Consider the following 21,178-nt stretch of genomic DNA (forward strand, 5'->3'; position numbering starts at 1 on the left):
TGTCGTCCCTGTTTCCGCTACAAAAAACATGTGCTGCTTTGGACAGTATATCACTGAAATTTTTCGGGCGATAATCGCGGCCGCCGCCAGCCTTTAGTATAATTATAGAAAGGTGATATCTCCATGCCCAATATCAATGGCATACCAATCCCAAACGACGGCCTCCTTCCTCTTTATGACTTTAATTGTCGTGTAACTTGACAGTAAGTAATCCTTGAGATGAATTTGACGGCAAAGCAGCCAATTTCCACGTGGCGATAATACGCATGCGCAGAAAGCTCATTTTCCGGCAAAATTCAATAAGGACGTTTGCGACAACCGACTTCATTGGGGTGAGTTTTTTTCTTTCGGAGAGCGGACGAAAATCGGTGCGCGCGCAGGATGTCACTCATAAAAATAAATTGTGTGGCCTTATGGTGAAAAGTACCTTGTAGCTATTTAAAAACCGGTCTCTTTAATAGCCTACGCTGTCCACATCTTACGTGCTATTGCGCAAGCCCCCGACAGTGACAATGATAGGGGGGTTACGATGGGCAGCGCAGGTCACTCACAACGACGGGTACTGTTAAGCCAGTCATTTAGCCTTTAACTTGACTAAACATGTTTTGCTTTGTATCAAGCGTCCTTCAGTCTTGCTGTTGCGGAAGCTCCGGCGGGAAATATCTGAACCATGCCGATATTCATCCTGACTTTCGACTTTAAATGTTTTATTGTTTTTTTTTATCAAAGTCTTATTACATGTGAAAATAGTCATGTTTTCATACGTTAAGAAAATGATAGGAATTGTAGAAAAAGCGACTCATACATCAGGGGTAGAAAATAAGAGCTTGCAGCACTATAATCCATATTATTCATCACCAAAAGTCTCCGCTTCACTTTTTTCTCCCAAATTACAACGATCTGTTGACAACTGAAAGGTGTTAGCCATACCTCAGGGCAGTGGGAGATAATGGCCGTGGTTTGAATTTGATTAAAACTGATAAAAATATATTTTGAAGGCATTTTCTAGCTTCGAGTTCCTGTCAGCACTGTCATGGTTTATATAAGCTTTTAAAATGATGATAATGTGACTTTCGGTCAGCCATTTATATAATTTTTTCCACAATTCCTTTGGTTTGGTAGATATTTTGCATTTTCAAATGCTAAATATCTACCAAAATTAAAATTTTGCCAATTTTGGACAAGGGTGCATTGCGACGAGCGACACACTTATACCCAAGTACCGACAAAGCCCAAAATTCACATAAATCAAGTTGAGATTATATGTGACCTACATACAAGGGATGGAAATAGGGTCTGTTGTACATGTTGTTTAGGAGGCGAAGCGGTAGGTTAGTAAGTAAGTTTATTATGACATGGCAACCAAAATGGAGTGAGAATAAAATATACAAATTTACAAATAAAAATATTGATATACAGGTATAATATAGGATATGCGAATAGGACTTAATGAGATTTAAAAAATAAATAAATAAATAAAATAAATTTTTGCACAGGCATCTGAAAGTTAGTTTAAAAGAGGATTGAGTAATGAAAATTAAATACAATAAAGGCCAAAATGAGTTTCAAAAGTAAAACTCGGACCACTAATGGTTTAATAAAGAGAAAGGAATAAAAGTGTTTTAAAACGCTCAGTTCTAATTTTTGGTATGCTAAACTTTGACAGGCTATTTCTTAGTCTCCTGTGTGGATTGCAGGTTAAAAGGTAGTTCAGCTTGTCTGTGTCATTTTGTATTTTTGCAAAAAAAAAAAAAAAAAAAAAAAAAAAAAAAAAAAAAAAAAAAAAAAAAAAAGATTTGCAGAGTTCAAATCTGGGCTCTTATAATGTAATAAGTTTTGCTTTGGCTAGAGCATCAACATAAATTAATTCAGGGGAAATTATCCTTAGTGCCCTTGACTGGATGGATTCTATTATTTTACATTGTTCTCCAGTTAATCCAGGGTGCCACACAGGACAAGCATATCCAACCACAGTCCGAATTAAACTCTGATATACCTGAAAATGATCAGATGAGGACAGTTTAGCACGTTTTTTGCATGCTTTTTTATAGATAAAATCAACATGTTCAGACCATTTAAGATTGTTAGTAATAAAAACTCCCAACAGTTTGAAATGGGATACTTCACTGACACGATTTCTTCTAATATTAACTGATTGACATTTTCTCTGTGATTGTGTAAACGTGGTGACGTGGCAACGGAGCCGGCAGACGATACCGGTCGGGGCTAAAACCATGTGTACTGCCAGCGACGCGCTGACGGTACAAATTATATAATTCTATAAATTTCCTCACTCTCAACCATGGTACATGTATAAGAGGAGGTAGCAGAAATTACAAAGACATTCCAAACTCCTGCTGCCTAAAAAAGTAAAGCAGTTCATTCTAGGTCTATCATTTATCTACAAAAAATAAATATATATAAAAATAAATAAAAATAAAATTAAAATAAAAAAATCGAAAATTTCTAAAATCAAACACCTCTACCGCAGGACATATACCGGTATTTACCACTAACTCACAAACGCACAAATAAACGCATGCGCACACGTTCATACGTCTGTTACGCAACCTGTGTCATGTGGGATTTTATAACTGCATGCATCACCAGCATGCAGGTAGTCGATATTTTGATCGGCATATCACCTTGCCAAGATGAAGTGGAGTGTGTGTCGTACGATGCTGAGATTTCTTTTCGTTGGTTTTTGCCTTTTTGTTATCGCATTGTACATGTACGTGGCAGGTAAGACCTTATTTCGCTCTCTCTTTCTCATGTTCTCCTACATAAAATCAAAATATTGTCTGTAAGAAGTGTACAAGTGTACAGGTGGAAAGCATAATCATCACGCGTCTGAAATATTCAATTTTATACTCCAAGCTGCATTTAATGAATTCTAGGGCGTCTTAGGCGTGATAATACTCACCTTAAGGTTGAGGAAAAGGTAGACGAGCTCGAAGCGACTACGATACCTATAAAAGATATAATGGCAATGATGGGAAATGGACAGAGTGAAAATGACCAGGTACGAAATCAGTGTATGCACCAAATATGGTAAGTTTTGTACATTGTCACAGATAAGAAATGCGAGAGATATTTTTTTAAAGATCTGTATTAAGACTGGTAATGGTATGAAAGCAAATACCTCAAGTTTTACTGGAAAAAATATCTTTGTTAATATTGACAAACTAAATTAAAATATAATAAAAAATAATAAAAAGTACACAATGAAACAACACATGCATGATTCATAAAACCTGATGTACGAAAAAAAAAAAAAAAAAAAAAAAACGGATGTACAATATACAAACTATAAGACAATCTATGTACCAGTACAGAAATAAATTGAAATTGAAAATAATTGTTAATACTGAAAAACTATATTGAAAGATAATAAAAAAAATAATAAATAGTACACAGTGAAGCAACACATGCATGGTTCATAAAAACCTGATGTCTGAAAAAAAGTGATGTACAATATGCAAACTATAATTTACTACACGCAGTTCATTTTGATATTGCAAAACATTTTTCTCTGTATGCTACTTTCATACCATGAATCATCAATCTAGAACATGTTGTATGTCATGAACTACAACTATTTCTCTCAAGATCTAGATTATTCCATTTTCTCAAATAAACCGCACTTTGAAATGAAAAAAGTAAACCATGAAAAAGCTGGCAGATTTTATGGAGGGTTCACACTCATTGTTTCACATAAAAATACGCTTTAGGTTTTAAAAATCGATGTTCACATTGTGAGATAGGTTAGAGGAATATAGATCATTTGTATTTTAAACATCAGTAGTTGCTCAAAAACATCTAATTAAACCCATATAATTTGTTGCAAGCATCATTACTTCATAAATTCAAGCTGCAGATTAAAAATTCATCCATACACATGCAAAAGAATAATCAAACGCCATAACATTGCACACTTTCTATGGATTTTAATGGGATTTTAATATGGCCTCTCTTGAATACGGATGGTGTTAAATACAAAAACGCTCATAATTACCCATGTTACAATCATTCCGAATTTTCACACACCTTTCTTTTGTGTGCCTAGTATACAGTTATTCATGTCAGTAGAGGGAGTGCTCCCCACGTGCACGATAGAGAACTGGCAGCAGGACATTCTATCTTATAGTGCCACCAATCTTTGCTTTGGGATTCATAGAAGGGCTTTTGGTGGGTTGGATTGTGAGTAGAATGTTGTTGTCGTTTATAAAATCTTTTACCAAGCGATTTGGGGAAGCATTATCTTGCTGCAAGCGAAAGTTACCCTAGAATATTGCACGTGCAAATAGGATCTAATGATTTTGTTAGATATTTCTGTACGCCACGGCTTTAAAGTTTTCTTCCAGAAGAACCGATTGGCTGGCCCCAATGGAACAAAAACACCACAAACATGGACAGAACCGCCCCCTGCAGCTTAATTTCTTGTACATTTTGTAAGCTATTTTGTCAGCACACCGTTTTTGTAATGTTTCGTTTATCTTTTTCACTGCTAAACTTTGAGGAAAACAAACATTTTTGACCATAATCGGCCCATATTATTTCGCCAGCTTTGGTCTAGATGAGTGAACAGTTGCTCATCGTGTGTGTTGAGGTTCATTGTTATCCTTTCACATAACGGATTGATGAAATGGACAAATTCGCTTTGAATTCGAACCCGATCGAGATACTCAGATAGGTTGACTTGTTTATTGTAGTTGTTCTTATTTAAATAAAATATTTAAAGTCTAAAATCCACATTTGTTCAATTGATTTTTCAATTGGAAGATAAAATATACGATTAAAGTTAAAGTAAAACAATTAAACAAAAATTAAGTGAAAACACCGCCAATTCCACAGGTATATATAAGGGGTTTAGTCACATGGCATTTTAAGGTCACGCATTGAAAATCGCAAAAGAAACCAAAACAAATTTAAAACTGCATTACTTCAAATACAATAATCTAAAAAGCTGTTATTCACACTTGCCCTGCGTTTAAAAGGATGTCAGTTTTTCACTCTGGTGGGAAAAGTGCCATAAAACGGATTTTCCTGGGGTTATCGGCAATTTCATCATATTTTACAATGGTCAACGGATATTCAGAATTAGTGGATTGGTCTCTTCAAGTGTTGTGTAATAAGATGTTATTACGGAAGGTAGCCTTCTATGAAGGTCCACGCAGTCATTGACTGAGTTTCGTTCAATAATTATCTTTATTTCTATGCAAAACCTTTTAAGATGTGTTCACTAATCATTTAACAGGGTTCCCAGTGGTTTGAAAAGCTTAATTTATCTAATTCAATGAAGAAGATTCAAAGTAAAACAATGAGAAAGTTAATATTGATGGCATGGAATGTATTGTAGATTCCATTTAATATATATAGATATCAGGCCACAAATATGTAATTTTGTATAACACAAATGAACCATTTACTGTCCCGCATGGAAAGTAAAAACAGTTATCATGAAATAATTTAATAATCGTATGATGAAATGACTGTAGTGCATTTCCTTCATCAGTTAGTTGGCTTTTAGATCAAAACATTAGGAAGACGACTTCCCAAGATGAGGTGGAGTTTGCGCCGTCGTGTGATCCTGGCTTTCCTTTGCTTTAGTTTTTGTCTTTTTGTCGTCTCATTCAATGTGAGAGGTAAAGACCCCCTTTTGAGCACGCTCTCTCTCTCTCTCCTACATGTACAAAAAATCAAATATTGTCTTGTCCATACGAATAATTAACATTCCGAGGAATATGTTAAGGCAACAATTTGATCACTTTTCATTAGCTAGGGCGGAAAATGTAACAATCAGCCCTTTACGGTCTGAAACATTAAATTTTATATTTTAAGCGACACTTAATGAATTCTAGGGCGTCTTCCACGCAATACTTATCACCGTAAGGTTGAGAAAAGGGTAGACCAGCTCGAGTCGACTACGATACCTATAGAAGACATAATGGCAATGATGGGAAATGTACAGAGTGAAAATGACCAGGTAAGAAATCAGTGTAAAAATACCTACATGTATGCACCAAAGTTGACAATTTTTGCATATTGTGACCATTATACAATTAGTAGATTAGTGGGAAAAAGTCTATTATATGTATTAAAACTGTGAAATCAAATATTTCAAGTTCAACTTTAACTGAAAATCTCTCTTGCAAATATTGATAAACAAAAATAAAAGATAAACATGTAAATTAATTTTCAATATTAATACAACGTACAAGCGATATCAATAGTAACGATAACTAAGGCAGCATTAGGGCAAGTGCAGGCTCGAGAAGAAAATGTTTTGCTAGGGGCGGGGCCCGCGGGAAACATTTTCTTTAAGGACCTAAATTTGGCCACATTTCCCTAAAAACATAAACGCATCTTGTTATGGCATTGACAATTAGCTGTTAACATACCGAGGGTATGGGGTATGTGGCACACATACTAATTCACCAACTGTTTTGACCAATGCGATGTGGTCTTTTTGCAAATTTCAATTAATTTCCATTCCCATTTTCGCGGAGTGGAATTTGTAGTACAATATTTTTTGTTAAAAGTATAAAAGAAATTACACAAGTCTCTGTGAGTGCTTTCACTTTGAGCCCACACTTCCATCAGAGGGTGCCTGGAATATCTATTCCAAATCAACGTCATTTATGGAAACTAGTAGTGAAACCCATGAACAAACATACATGTAGGTGTGCGCGCACACACATTTGTGTGATTGTTTGTGTGTTTGTGTGTGTGTTGTGTGTGTGTGTGTGTGTGTGTGAGAAAGAGAGAGAGAGAGAGAGAGAGAGACTTACATTACTGCATTAAGATTCAGTGTCTTCAGAATGTACCTGACGTCAAACCAAGTTTAAAAACTACGGTTGATCTAAATTATGTCAAGATAAACATCTCGTGTTATGGACAAAGTGTGCCAGCGTAAGGAGCTCCAAGATGTCAAATAATGCAGAGCCTCTTATTACTTTCAGCAGAGCGGATTGGATGATGACGTCATTCCCGAAGAATGGCTTGAGGAAATACGAAGAAGAAAGAAACTTGTGTCCGAGGCATGCGAGAAGTATAAAACAGTAAAAATACCTCTGACAAAAGAATGGATTAAAGAAAACGGCGGCCATCTCATCGTAGAAGACCAGTATAAAATCATATATTGCCGTGTACCTAAATCTGGGAACACAAGTTGGAAGCGCCTTTTGCTAGCATTGTCTGGTATTATAAACGATACTTCTGTAGCTCATGGCAAAAACGGATTAAACCCACGTGATGCAGTTGAAAAATATTTGCATACGTTGGATACGCTGTCGCTTTCAAAAGCAAAACAAAAACTTAAGACGCACTTGAAAGTTATGTATCTTAGGCACCCCTTAGAACGATTACTTTCCGCATATCGTAATAAGTTGGAAAGAAATCCTTTGACACATGATGGTGTCTCATCGCAAGTGGTTCCCTACGTTATGAAGCACTATCGCGGTGTAGAACCCATTCTTCCTGTCAGTGTGAGCCAACGCCTTGGACGGATATCTGGTGTCTTTCCATCTGGAGAAGAGTTCAGTTTTCCAAAAGACGAACCGCCAAGTTGGGTACCAAAAATAACATTTGAAGAATTCCTTCGTTACGTTGGTGACAATCCAAACTTTCTGAATGGTCATTGGGCGCCCCCAAACGATTTATGTCACCCATGCGCCATTCCGTATGACGTCATAGGGTATTTTGGGACAATAAGCGAAGATGCTAACAATATCTTGAAACTAGTGCATGCATACCCAGCATTCAAATTTCCAAATATTTTCCTTAATCCAGAAACAACGTCTGATTTGTTGAACAAATATTATTCAACAGTATCAAAATCGACGTTGCAGAAAATTCGTCCAATTTACGCACTTGATGCAGCAATGTCAGCAGCTAATCTACGTATTTAGTTAAAGATGAATTTTGCCACAAAGCCAACCAAATGCCACTACATCCAAATAGTGTAATTGGGAGGATTTGTTTTGCTTGCTCTCTGTGCTGTTTATAAATGGGGCAGATAAATAGGCTAGATAAGTAGGTAAAATTTAAAGAAAATTTTAATGAAGATGCAGTTAGTAGAACTTTTGTGGCTAGTCGTTTGAATTCCTTTGTTGATCCCTTGATATATTAGAATATCAAAATACATCGCTTAACATTGCCTAAAACTAGATAATTCAACGGATTTTTTCTGCTTGCTTTCTGTGCTGTGTATAAACGGGCCATATTCTAGTAAGTAGGCTAGGTACCCTGTAAGTAGGTCAAATTTATGAAAAATTGAAAGAGAATTTAAGGTGCAGTTTATAGCTCTTTTGTGGCTGATCGTGTGATTAATTCAGTTGATCCCTTGGAATCGTACACATTATTTTAATCGTTTTATGACGCATTCAGAACAGCAAACTAACAGATCCTCGGATCAAATGTGGCCGACCCACTTGAATATTTGTTGCGTAATCCCCAAGGGGAATCTATTCAGAGTCCAATTCGAAATTAAGCGGCAAGCTTTTTAAGTGTGTCGTCAAATTTGATCCGCGGATGCTAGTTTGCTGTATCAGCCCTTAGAAACCAGTGGGTTTTCACGTTCCACAAACGCTCAGTTCCAGTGTACCTTTAAACTGAGTTTGCGTTCTGTTAGCACGTAATGGAAATTCAATTAGATTGTCAACCATCCAGGGACAGAAGGCCAAGCATGGGGATAATTTCTGAGCTATGCATGCACTAACGACTGCTATGTCCATATTGACGGCGATGACAATAATTTGGCGTCCTAAGGTGGGAGCAACAAAGTGGCGGGACCTATATGAGGCTTCGGGAGTTGGGCACCACGTTGGCCTCAATGTCGGCATTATTAATGGATAAATAAATACGGAATTTAAATGAACATATATCGTGTTATATATCTTAAATGAAACTGCTTTTATATTGGTGTAAAAAATTCCTGGTTTGATATAAATACTTACTAGGAAAGCTCATTGACATTTTAATTCTTTTATTTTTTCAGTGTAATCCTATGACAATGCCTGAATTGATACTAAGTCATGAATTTTTCCAACTTTCATCAAGTTTCATCCAGATAAGATTCCGATTGGCAATATTTTAGAGTTTTAAACTGTCATTAAGATAGACGTTTGCGCAAGAGGGTTAACCACAGTTTACCATTGTCATCAACCGTTTCCACGTCTATAAGTAATTTGTTGGTGTAACAATAAATCACTACCCGCCCAAACACCGAAGATTAATTGCTATTTACCGATGTCGGAGTGTTTTAAATTCATAGTTGGCAACACAACTGGATTCAAAAATAATTGTCCAGATAAAGGCTAAAATTTCCAGCACTTTCTCTCATTCATTTGATTTCATGCAAAAGTAAGACTAAAACTAATGGTGGTTAAGTTAATTATTTGATAGATCATTTATATTTTAAACTTCAGTTGCTCAAAACATCTAATTAAATCCATAGATTTTGTTATTAGCATCATAATTTCATAAATGCACAGCTGTATCAATGGAGATCGAAAATGTTTAATCTATTCGCTGTTATATTTAGAAAAATTAATTATTGACCATTAAGATCTCATATTGGTCTTCCCTCTTGGGTCTAGATCCGTGAACAGTTGCTCATCGTGTTTGTTGAGGTTCATTGTTATCCTCTCACATAATGGATTGATGAAATGGACAGATTCGCTCTGAATATGAGATACTTATATAGGTTGACTTGTCTGATGTAGTTGTTCTTTTCTTCTTCATTTAAAGTCTAAAATCCATTTGATGTTCAATAGACTTTTCAATATGAAGATAAAATATACGATTAAAGTTAAAGTAAAGGAAAATGATTAAACAAAAAAATCTTAATTAAGTGAAAACATAGCTAATTTTATATATCAGGTAACGTGGAGAGTAAGAAAATGTAACTAGTTCAGGGCTTTAGTCTCATGGCATTTCAAGGTGACTCTTTGAAAATGCCAATATGACAATTATGAAATTTTCACAAAGAAACCAAAACAAATCTACATTACTTCAAGAACAATAATCCAATAAAGCTGTTATATATATACAACTGATATGCTAATATTATGCACCGGCATTGCATGCAAAAGTATATCAAACCCATATATATTTAAAGCTTGCGTTTCTTTCTTTGGCTTGTACATCGTCTGCAGTGTGATGAATCCCTCCAATTGGTCAACCAGCATACACTATCCATTTTTTATTCTGCTCTAGAAAAATATAAATCACTTGCAATTGTTTGACTCCTCCTCTACTTGTTTAAATCTAGACGCCACCTGGCCGTCACTTTAAGAATATTATACTTTGTTATACGCCCTTTCAGACTGAGCGGAAACTCTGAAATCTACATGTCGTCCCTCTTAGTATAAGGAAGAACAACTCTAAATTTTGGCGGGAAAAGTGCCATAAAAAGATTTTCCTGGGGTAAACAACGATGTTCTCATGCTAACCGATAGTAAATGAATCCGTTTTGACATTCAAAGTACAGGGTTGCTACTTAATATGGAATATTTTTTATCATTGTTATTTTTGAGTGCTGATTAAATATTTTTTGGTTTGATTCATCAAAAAAGTATATCATTGAGTGAGAATAATATCCAGTCTTCCATTGTGAGATATTTTGGTCAATAATATCAAATCTGATATAAGATGACATTCAAAAGAAAAGAACACCCACAGAAAACCATATCAACAGTTTGATGTCAGTATTAACTTTAAGCTAAGATATTAAAGAAAATGATAGCCTCCGGACAGTGATATGTTACACAGCAAAAAAATCATTACAGTAAATCATGAAAAGTCATCAATAGCGGGTATGACCTCCAGCAGCCGCTTGCAGCGCCATCATGCCATATCCTGTGACAAGTTTTTTAGAGTTTGGATGCGGATATCATTCCGCGCAGTGATATTTGCCTGTCGCATTACATCACTATTTACCGGCCGATGACCATAGCTGTTAATTCTCTGAGTTACTTCCGCCCACAGAATTTCAATTGGGTTCATTACTGGGGAGTGTGCAGGCCAGGGCAGTTGCTGAACCCACTGGTTTTGAAGAAAAACAGTGATTCTGCGAGCTCGATGTTGGGTTGCACAGTCGTCTTGGTACACAAATCTGTTCCTAAAGATGACTCTTACAAATCGAAGCATTGTTTGCTGTAGAATATCTCTGTAGGAACCCTGGTTGAGGTTGCCTCCCAGAAAAACCAACTGGTTTTGGGCACCGGCATGGAATGCTCCCCAAACAGAGACGTTACCACCCCCTGCTTGCACCCTAAGTAGTACACAATCATCGTTTTATGCCTCTTGTACGCGTCGGCGGACACGGATTCGACAGTCAACCCCCAAAATTCCATATCTGACCTCGTCACTGAAAACGACGTGATTCCAGTGTTTTGGCTGCAAAAGCACGTGGTCCCCATTGCAGACGTCGCTTTATATGACCTGCTGTTAACAGTGGTTTACGTACTGGTCTTCGTGCAAAATAACCAGTTTGCTGTAATCTTTTGTTCACAAGGGACCTTGAAACGGGCGTTTGAAAGGCATTCTGCCACTCTTTTTTGAGGACACTGGTTGTCTTTGTACGACCAGCACGGCGCACTCTAAGGAGAAGGCGATCCTGTCTTCTTGGTGTGGTACACGGACACCCTGATGGAAGTATTGGAGTTGGTGCCCCTGTTGTAGCATTTGTTTGGAGGACTTTACTAACGGTTCCTGAAAAATGTTGAATTGTCTGGCAATGGCTGTCCGTTTCTAGCCATTTTCTCCGAGAGCAAGAATCCCATAGTAAGCTGCGTTGCTTAGCTGTCGAACCATATCTTCTCTAAGGTAACTGACAAGTTTCAGAGCGATCCCTTTGTTGCTTCTCTAAATACACTCCAAAGATTGACCAAACCCATGCGCTTTTATACAAGGGCAGAAATTGCCAAAAAGACCACCCCTCACATTTCTGACCACAGAACATGCAACTGCTTACATTAATTGTTTCGAAAGTTGCATGGTAATTAGGTAACACACCTGGCTACACATAAAGTGACACCTCAGTTTTGGATTTAAAATAGTTGGAGAGAAATTCAATATTTTGTAGAACATTTTCTCGACAAAAAATAATATTCCATATTAAGTGGTAACCCTGTAAGTTGTTTTTAAGTGTTTCTTAAGATGTTAAATTACGGAGGGTAGTCTTGTATGACAGTCAACGTAGTTTGATGGGAAGCTTAGATTTCAGAATAATTGCGTTGTCCCTCGATCGGTTGAATTACTGTGAGATTTAATTACTGTGTCCCTGCAGGACTCTTATTTTGGCGGTAATCTCTTAAGAGCGTCTATGAAGGCCCACATCGTCCGATGGCAAGCACATATTTCAGAATGATTGCGATAACCGCTGATTTGATGGTAAAATGGAATTCATTATATATCTATGTGTTTTTTAGAATGTATTTAGTATGGAATTTTGAATATCATTTGAAGTGCTGTACGAACTTTTTGCCTCTTATATTTACAATGTGTATGATACGTCAGAATGGAATGCCCTCTGAATTCCATTTAATATACAGATATCGGGTCACATATTTGTACTTTCTGTTCCATTAATGAGCTCATTAGTGTTCCACATGGAAAGTGTACATTTGTACATCAATATATCATGAAGTGATGTTACGTTACCTGTATCGTGTGGACTGAAATGACCATAGTTAATTTCGTTCTTGGGTGAGTTGATTTCGATCCACACATTAGAACAGAACAACAACTTCCCAAGATGAGGTGGATCTTGCTTCGTCGTGCGATACTGGGTTTTCTTTGCTTTAGTTTTTGCCTTTTTGTCATCTCATTCAGCGTGAGAGGTAAGACCCTCGTCTCTCTTTCCCTCTTTCTCTCAAATATTGTCTATAGGGACGATTATTCGAGTAAAAATGTCAAGGGGGTAATCTGAACTCTTTTCAATAGCTAAGGCGGAAAATATAACCGTAGGACATTTATGGTCTGAAATATTCAATTTTATATTTTAATCGACACTTAATAAATTCTAGGGCGTGTTACGCTTGATACTAGACACCTTAAGTTTGAGGAAAAGGTAGATCAGCTCGAGGCGACTACGATACCTATACAAGACATAATGGCAATGATGGGAAATGGACATAGTGAAAATGACCAGGTAAGAAATCAGTGTAAAAAATACCTATGCACCAAAGTGGACAATTTTGTTCATTGTGACCATTACACAATTAGTAGATTACTGTGAAAAAGGTCTATTGTATGTATTAAAGCTGTAAAATCAAATATCTCAAGTTCAACTGTAATTGAAAATCTCTCTTGCAAATATTGATAAACAAAAATAAAAGATAAACATGTAAAATAAATTTCGATATTAATACAATGTACAAGCAATATCAGTAGAAACGATAACTAAGACAGCAATAAGGGCAAGTGGACACTTAGAATAAAATCGGAGTCCAAGTAACTCCAAACTTGGAGTCCACCAGTGGTGCCTAAAATAACTCCCAATTGGGGTCAAGTTGACTCTGATGGAGTAACGCCATTCCAGACCCCACAGGAGGGTCACAATTGACTGCATTCACACATCCCTTCATCCCTTGATTTATCTCTACAAAAGAGTCACCATGACCCCATACTAAGGAATTTTTGACTCCTTGGCCCATTGTAAAACGAAACAGCAACAACAATGCCAAGCGGGGAGACAGCAGGTACCGGTTTTCAAAGACCGACGTGTCCCGGCGGAGATTTGAACCCACGTTCTCCTGCTTTGGAGGTGGGCATTCTAACCACTAGACCATCCGATTGCATATGACATAGGAAAAGCAATAACGAACAGTTTGTAAATCTGGTAATAAACAGCATGACACACACACACACACACACACACACACACACACACACACATATATTCCCAGCCCGAGAGCAACTGAGCTGCCGCTAGTGGGAATTTAGACACACCGGAAGTTATAATATTTTGAATCGAGTAAAATTCTGAAGATTTACAAGGTGTCAGAAACGGTGGAATATCTGGACTATTAAGCCAATGAAAGTACTGTTATGCATTTTCTCATTTAAAAAAAATAAATTTCAATTTCGATGGGATGCATTTTGAGTTGATCTAGGTCCGATTTTGTGTAAAAAAATGAGTTTGAAATCGAAATTCTGTGAAAGCAATTACAAAAGTTCAACTTTACCCCTAATGTTTGTACCCTTAGAGGTCTCGTGCCAACTTGAAATTACACTAAATTGTGGCAAATTTATTCATCTTTTTGCCATAGTAACCATAAAGGGAATTATCCATTAAGCCAGAAGTGTCTTGATTCAATCCACAGTCGTGTCATACCAAGACATGGCACTCGTAAGATCCGTACAGTGGCCTCGTTTGCACTATGTGCATTAAAGGGCCATCCAGCCTCGTTTGGGTTTTTTTTTGTACGCTAGAACACAATCAATAGCCAGACTGTAAATGTATTGACATACTAATACTAGGCTGGAGTTGGAAGAAACAGGGAAATAAAAAAAAAGATAATTCGTTAGGATGCTCATGTTAATAAATGTTACATATTTTTCTAAGGTAAATGGGTATTTTTGATGAGGCTAACTTGTAGGGTATATTAATAATTTTATTAAAAGATGAAAAGATAACAACAGAATTAAGCCAAGTATTATACTTCATTAATTTTTGTTTAAATATTTATATTTAAATTTGAGATAACTTGTATGCCAACTAAAATAAAACAATCAACCCAAGAGCAAATATCAATACACTTACATACAGTAATATGCAAAAATATATTTTTATCAAAAGTATTTTTTTTTATTTTCACAACATATAGTGATTGGTATAAATACATGAATCTACATCAGTACACTTCACATTGCAGTTCATAAGATGTTTCTTTTAATAGGAAGGTACCTCTGCATTTAACATATATAATATCAATTAACTTTCAAAAACTAAACTTTTGCTTATTAGTCACGTTCTAGTCCATCTTTGTTGCATCCGAAGTGTTATTTATATATATATATATATATATATATATATATATATATATATATATATATATATATATATATATATATAGTTGGTTAAAAATGGTTCCAGTAGAACTGTACAGTTAATATATATATATATATATATATATATATATATATATATATATATATATATATATATATATAAACTGTACAGATCTACTGGAACCATTTTTAACCAACTATATATATATATATATATATATATATATATATATATATATATATATATATATATATATATATATATATATATATATATATATATATATATATATTAACTGTACAGATCTACTGGAACCATTTTCAGTGGTTAAACTACATTGTGATGATACAATAACAATTAGCATAAGCAACAGCATAGGTCAAAAATATCCTTAATTAATTGCATATGCCAGAGGTTGTGTCATGGTGCTCTACATGAATGTTGCAAAGCATTTGGAATTGATGGGTGCTACTGTCATGAGGGTTGCAGGTTCCATTCATGTGGTCTTCATTTAAGCCTAGTAGAAATAAAAAAATCAATAGCATATAATATTCCAACTATGAAAATATTCTTAATCTAATGATAAAAATAACAAACCGGGAAAATTTACACACACATGCACACAAGAACTGAAATAAATACAATAATAGTAATATCTGACAATTTAGTCTTTAAGCCACTGTATTGAACATTCTCAATCAACGACAGTATAAAAAATGGAAGGGTAAAAAAAAATCTTATATGTACCCCCGTATTTAGGTTATTATAGACTACCCCCCACCCCCCGCACACACTCGAGAGCGCATACACACCCGGTACGTGTGTGTGTGTGAGAGAGAGAGAGAGAGAGACGTAGAGAGAGAACTTACATTACAGCATTAAGATTCAGTGTCTTCAGAATGTACCTGTGGTCAAACCAAGTTTAAAAACTACGGTTGATCTAAATTATATCAAGATAAACATCTCATATTATGGACAAAGTGTGCCAGCGTAAGGAGCACCAAGATGTCAAATAATGCAAAGCCTCTTATTACTTTCAGCAGAACGGATTGGATGATGACGTCATTCCAGAAGAATGGCGCGAGGAAATACGAAGGAGAAAAAAACTTGTGTCCGAGGCATGCGAGAAGTACAAATCTGTAAAAATACCTCTGACAAAAGAGTGGATTAAAGAAAACGGCGACCATCTCATCGTAGAAGACCAGTATAAAATCATATATTGCCGCGTACCTAAATCTGGGAACACAAGTTGGAAGCGCCTTTTGCTAGCACTGTCTGGCATTATAAACGATACTTCTATGGCTCATGGCAAAAACGGATTTAACCCTCGTGATTTGGTTAAAAAATATTTGCATACGTTGGATACACTGACGTTTTCGGAAGCAAAACAAAAACTTGAGACTCACTTGAAAGTAATGTATTTGAGACATCCTTTGGAAAGATTACTTTCTGCATACCGTAATAAGTTGGAAAGAAATCCTTTAATGCATGCCGATATCTCTTCGCAAGTGGTTCCCTACGTTATGAGACACTATCGCGGTGTAGAACCTATTCTTCCCGTCAGTGTGAGCCAAAGCCGTGGACGGATATCTGGTGTCTTTCCATCTGGAGAAGAGTTCAGTTTTCCAAAAGATGAACCGCCAAGTTGGGTACCAAAGATAACATTTGAAGAATTTCTTCGTTACGTTGGTGACAACCCAAACTTTCTTAATGGTCACTGGGCGCCCCCAAACGATTTATGTCACCCATGTGTCATTCAATATGACGTCATAGGGTATTTTGGGACAATAAGCGAGGATGCAAACAATATCTTGAAACTGGTACATGCGTACCCAGCATTCAAATTTCCAAATATGTTCCTTAATCCAGAAACAACGTCTAATTTGGTAAAAAGATATTATTCATCAGTATCAAAATCGACGTTGCAGAAAATTCGTCCAATTTACGCACTTGATGCAGCAATGTCAGCAGCTAATTTACGTATTTAGTTAAAGATGAAGAAGTTTTTTTGCCACAAAAGTCAACCAAATACCACTGCATCCAAATAGTGTAACTGGGAGGAATATCAAAAAACATCACTGAATATTACCTGAAAAATGATATTTGAGCAGATTTTCTGCTTGCTTTCTTTGATATAAACGTTTGATATAAACGGGGCAGATATATAGGCTAGATAAATAGGTCAAATTTAAGAAAAATTGAAAGAGAATTAAGGTGCAGTTTATAGCTCTTTTGTGGCTGATCGTGTGATTAATTCAGTTGATCCCTTGGCATTGTACACATTATTTTAGTCGTATGGCGCATTCAGAAAAGCAAACTAACAGATCCGCGGATCAAATATGGCCGACCCACTTGAATGCTTGTTGCGTGATCTCCAAGGGGAATCTATTCCCAATCTGTGCCCAATTAGAAGTTAAGCGGCAAGCTTTTAAGTGTGTCGCAAAATTTGATCCGCGGATCTGTTAGTTTGCTGCATCAGCCCCTAGAAACCAGTGGGGATTCAAGTTCCACAACGCTCAGTTCGAATGTATCTTTAAACTGATTTTGCGTTCTGTTAGCACCTCAGAGCAATTCCTGCACTAACGGCTGCTATGTCCATATTGATGGCGATGACAATTTACCGGTAATTTGGCGTCCTTAAGGTGGGAGCAATAAAATGGCGGGACTTAAGTAACGAGTTAAGTAACGGACTTAAAATGGCGGGACTTAACTAACGAGGCCTCATACAATTGTATGAGGCCTCGTTAGTTGGGCACCACGTTGGCCCCAATATCGGCAATATAAATAGATAAATAAATACGGAATTTAAATGAGCATATATCGTGTTTAATATCTAAAATGAATCTGCTTTTATTATTTGATACTAAAAGGGACGTAAAATTATTTGAAAAAAAAAAAGCAAACACACACACACTCTATATACATGGAGACGTACATTGAGTATGGTAATCGGTAGAACGATAACAGTATATATTTGGATTATAAAGATGATTTGCCGGCATAATCACTTTTTCAGGTCTAATCTTGATAAAGGCGCAAAGAATTGATAAATTTCAGTTCTCATTCAGTAGTTGCCTGTCCTATTCATTACCAAGATCAATGCATGCTGATCAAATATTGATTCCAGTGAATGTAGAAAACTGCCCACATTATTGAAAAGACACCGCCAACTGGCACGTGATTACTTCACTAAACATTGGTGAAAATAGTTCTTGGTGGAGGTCTTCGCTGTGGTTTTCTAATGGAATGGAAGGTCATCTCGATTCGTCACTGCATGCATCGAGACTCCTACGCACCGATTCCCCTCTCCTCCAGCACCTGTCGGCTGCTGCGTCGTCGTCCCCGTGCACTTGGTCTTACCAGCCAATATTTCGTCTGCTTGCAGTCTTACCAGCCAATATTTCATCTGCTTGCAGTCTTACCAGCCAATATTTCGTCTGCTTGCAGTCTTACCAGCCAATATTTCGTCTGCTTGCAGACTAACCAGCCAATACTTCGTCTGCTTGCAGTCTTACCAGCCAATATTTCGTCTGCTTGCAGTCAGAAATCATCATGTTGTCACATCTATCACAACCTCATTCCCTGGCTGATAAGAACAGACAAATACAAGTAGTTATAGACAAAAAGAATCTTCACAAGTGTATGGACCACAGTATCTTGATAGGCTACTGAGGGTCTCAGCAATGTACATGCAGTGCTTATGCCCCTATTTCACACAGACCACGAATCCCACGAATCGCCAGGAATTGAAAAAATTCAGGATTCGTGAGGATTCGTGAGATTTTGCCAATTTTCTGGTCTAATTCGATACGCTCTACGATTCAGTTACCATACAGGTGCGATAGTGTTACGAATATTCGTGGGATTCGAGAAAAGCACCACAACACCACAGCTTAGTTATCAAATCCAGGCCTACCCAACTACCAGACTCGGCACCTAATGATCCTGAATTCACCGGTAGATCGGACCACAACAGCCATTTTCAAGGATTGTATCAGTACGCGCTTCGATGTAACAGACGCGACACCGCTCTTGCCTAGAACGCGATGTGATAGTGATGATTCTCAGCGGGGTTGGAAAGTAGTGCATCTCATTTCAAAATTTGTTCCGGTGTAACATGAAAATCTGACTCCCCCAAAAATGTGACTCCCCAGTCAGATTTTCACTATGAAAATGTGACTCCCCAGTCAGATTTTCACTATGAAAATGTGACTCCCCTCATGAAATTTTGACTCCCCCCACAAAACTTTATAAATCTTATTTTATTTGAGTATATGGTTTTTATATTGTAGTATGCATAATGGAGGATACATTGGTACTTTTTGTTAGTTTGCAGCTGAAAATGTTAATGAGAAAATAAGAAAATTAAAAATGTGTATTTTCCACCCAGTGACTCCCCTAAGAAAAAGCTATTTGATATTTGGCGATCATTTCAACATCTTTCCCTTAAGTGCACTTTATGAAGAATATATTGGATATATCTTCATATTCATACCCATGGGATTTGGACTCCCATGAAGAAAAGGCCCTATTTTATATTCAGTCACCCCACAACACAGGCCCTTTTTCACATGGTTTGCATTGTGACGTATATTTTTTTAGCATTTAAGTTTGATGGTGAAAATTTTGGTGAACATTGATAATTTTTGAAACAAGCATTGATCTTACTAACTGTAAGATTTGGACTCCCGTAGTCTAGCCTTTTCATAGGAGACATTGGGTGGAAAAATACACATTTTTAATTTTTTTTTATTTTCTCATGAAAATTTTCAAAAAGTGCCAATGTATCCACCATTATGTATACTACAAGATAAAAGTTATATACTCAAATAAAATAAGATTTATAAAGTTTTGTGAGGGGGAGTCAATATTTAATGGAGGGAGTCAGATTTTCATTATGGAATTTTGACTGGGGGAGTCAGATTTTCATGGGAGTCAGATTTTCATATTACACCGGGTATGATACTGTGAAATGCGTACTGACGCCGAGTGCCGAGTCTGGTAGTTGGGTAGTCCTGAAATCTATACTCTCTTTATTCCCAGGATGTTGCCTGGTTTTATCCAAAACCGCGTGGTTGTAAATTTACGTTAGATAAGTCCTAGTAAATTGAGATATAATAGCAATTACTACACGAAAGTAAAATGGGACCAATTAACGTTAGATTACATTGTTAATACGAGCAGCGTACCCATGCCCACGGCTCAATTAAAATCAATTCCCGTATTTAAGATATATTCTGCGGCCTGCACAATATGCGAAAATGTAGGGGGTAGAAACCTGTGAAAAGCATGTGGTTTCACCAAGAGGTAGTGCCTTGTGATTACGAGAAGAGGTAGTGTACACATCTAAGAGGAACACCATGCACTAGTACTGACAGACCAAATTCCTTATTCTGGTATCTATTCTGTCCTGCTATTTTAATAGCAGGACAGAATAGATACTGCATGTCTTAAAAGACAGCGGAGAAACTCAAGGACTGCCTCACATCCCGATACTCTCCTGTTGCGGATCCCATGCCAAACGAACACAAACAACGGGAAAATGTTCACACCTTTATTCACGCACATACACTGACATGGTGAAACTAAAAAATAACAAAATAATGAAAGGTAAACACCAAACTGATAATATAAAAATACACAAATATAATATAAACTGAATACAAATATAAAAAGAAATAATGAATTAATTATAAGAAATGGGAAATGTTGTGCATACTATAAATTTGGCTAGACAACACGACTTATGCTTTTACATATACATGGTGCAAATGGTTAACAATACGTACAGAGAAATGTAGCTTTTCCCGCTCGATGGTGATCCACAGATTTTGCCGAAGTGACTACTAAATCCTGACACTTGGCGACCTGAGCCTTCTGCTCGTCAATTCAGCCCCCTTTACACTGGACGGCGTCCCTTCTGCGTCCAACAGTTCGGCCCCATTTGAGAGTTAAAGAATTATAATACTTTACGTGCCGACAACTGGCCGATCATTGAGCATTCATTCTGATACCAAATCAATGCTCGTGCCTCCTTATTAAGACCACAGCGATGCCAAATTTCATGGTCGCAGAAAGGACGCCGTCCAGTGTAAAGGGGATATTACAAACGTGGCCGTGCCCAGATCTACTGCTGGCCGTATATATACTGAGCAAATC

The 21,178-nt window shown here is 36.8% G+C and overlaps 1 protein-coding gene across 1 annotated transcript; it reads left to right on the forward strand.

Annotated features, from left to right (window-relative positions):
* The first annotated feature begins 2,847 nt into the window (after nt 1–2,847).
* Nucleotides 2,848–9,003, forward strand: LOC147761886 (carbohydrate sulfotransferase 13-like). Its single transcript, XM_087014081.1, has 3 exons — nt 2,848–3,022; nt 6,963–7,251; nt 8,999–9,003. The coding sequence occupies exons 1-3, from the start codon at nt 2,984–2,986 to the stop codon at nt 9,001–9,003; spliced, it is 333 nt and encodes a 110-aa protein (XP_086870207.1). The 5' UTR covers nt 2,848–2,983.
* Nucleotides 9,004–21,178: the final 12,175 nt, after the last annotated feature.

The sequence above is a fragment of the Lingula anatina genome, chromosome 5, assembly GCF_051362555.1.
Source record: "Lingula anatina isolate TDL-2025a chromosome 5, LinAna3.0, whole genome shotgun sequence".
Taxonomy (NCBI): Eukaryota; Metazoa; Brachiopoda; class Lingulata; order Lingulida; family Lingulidae; genus Lingula; species Lingula anatina.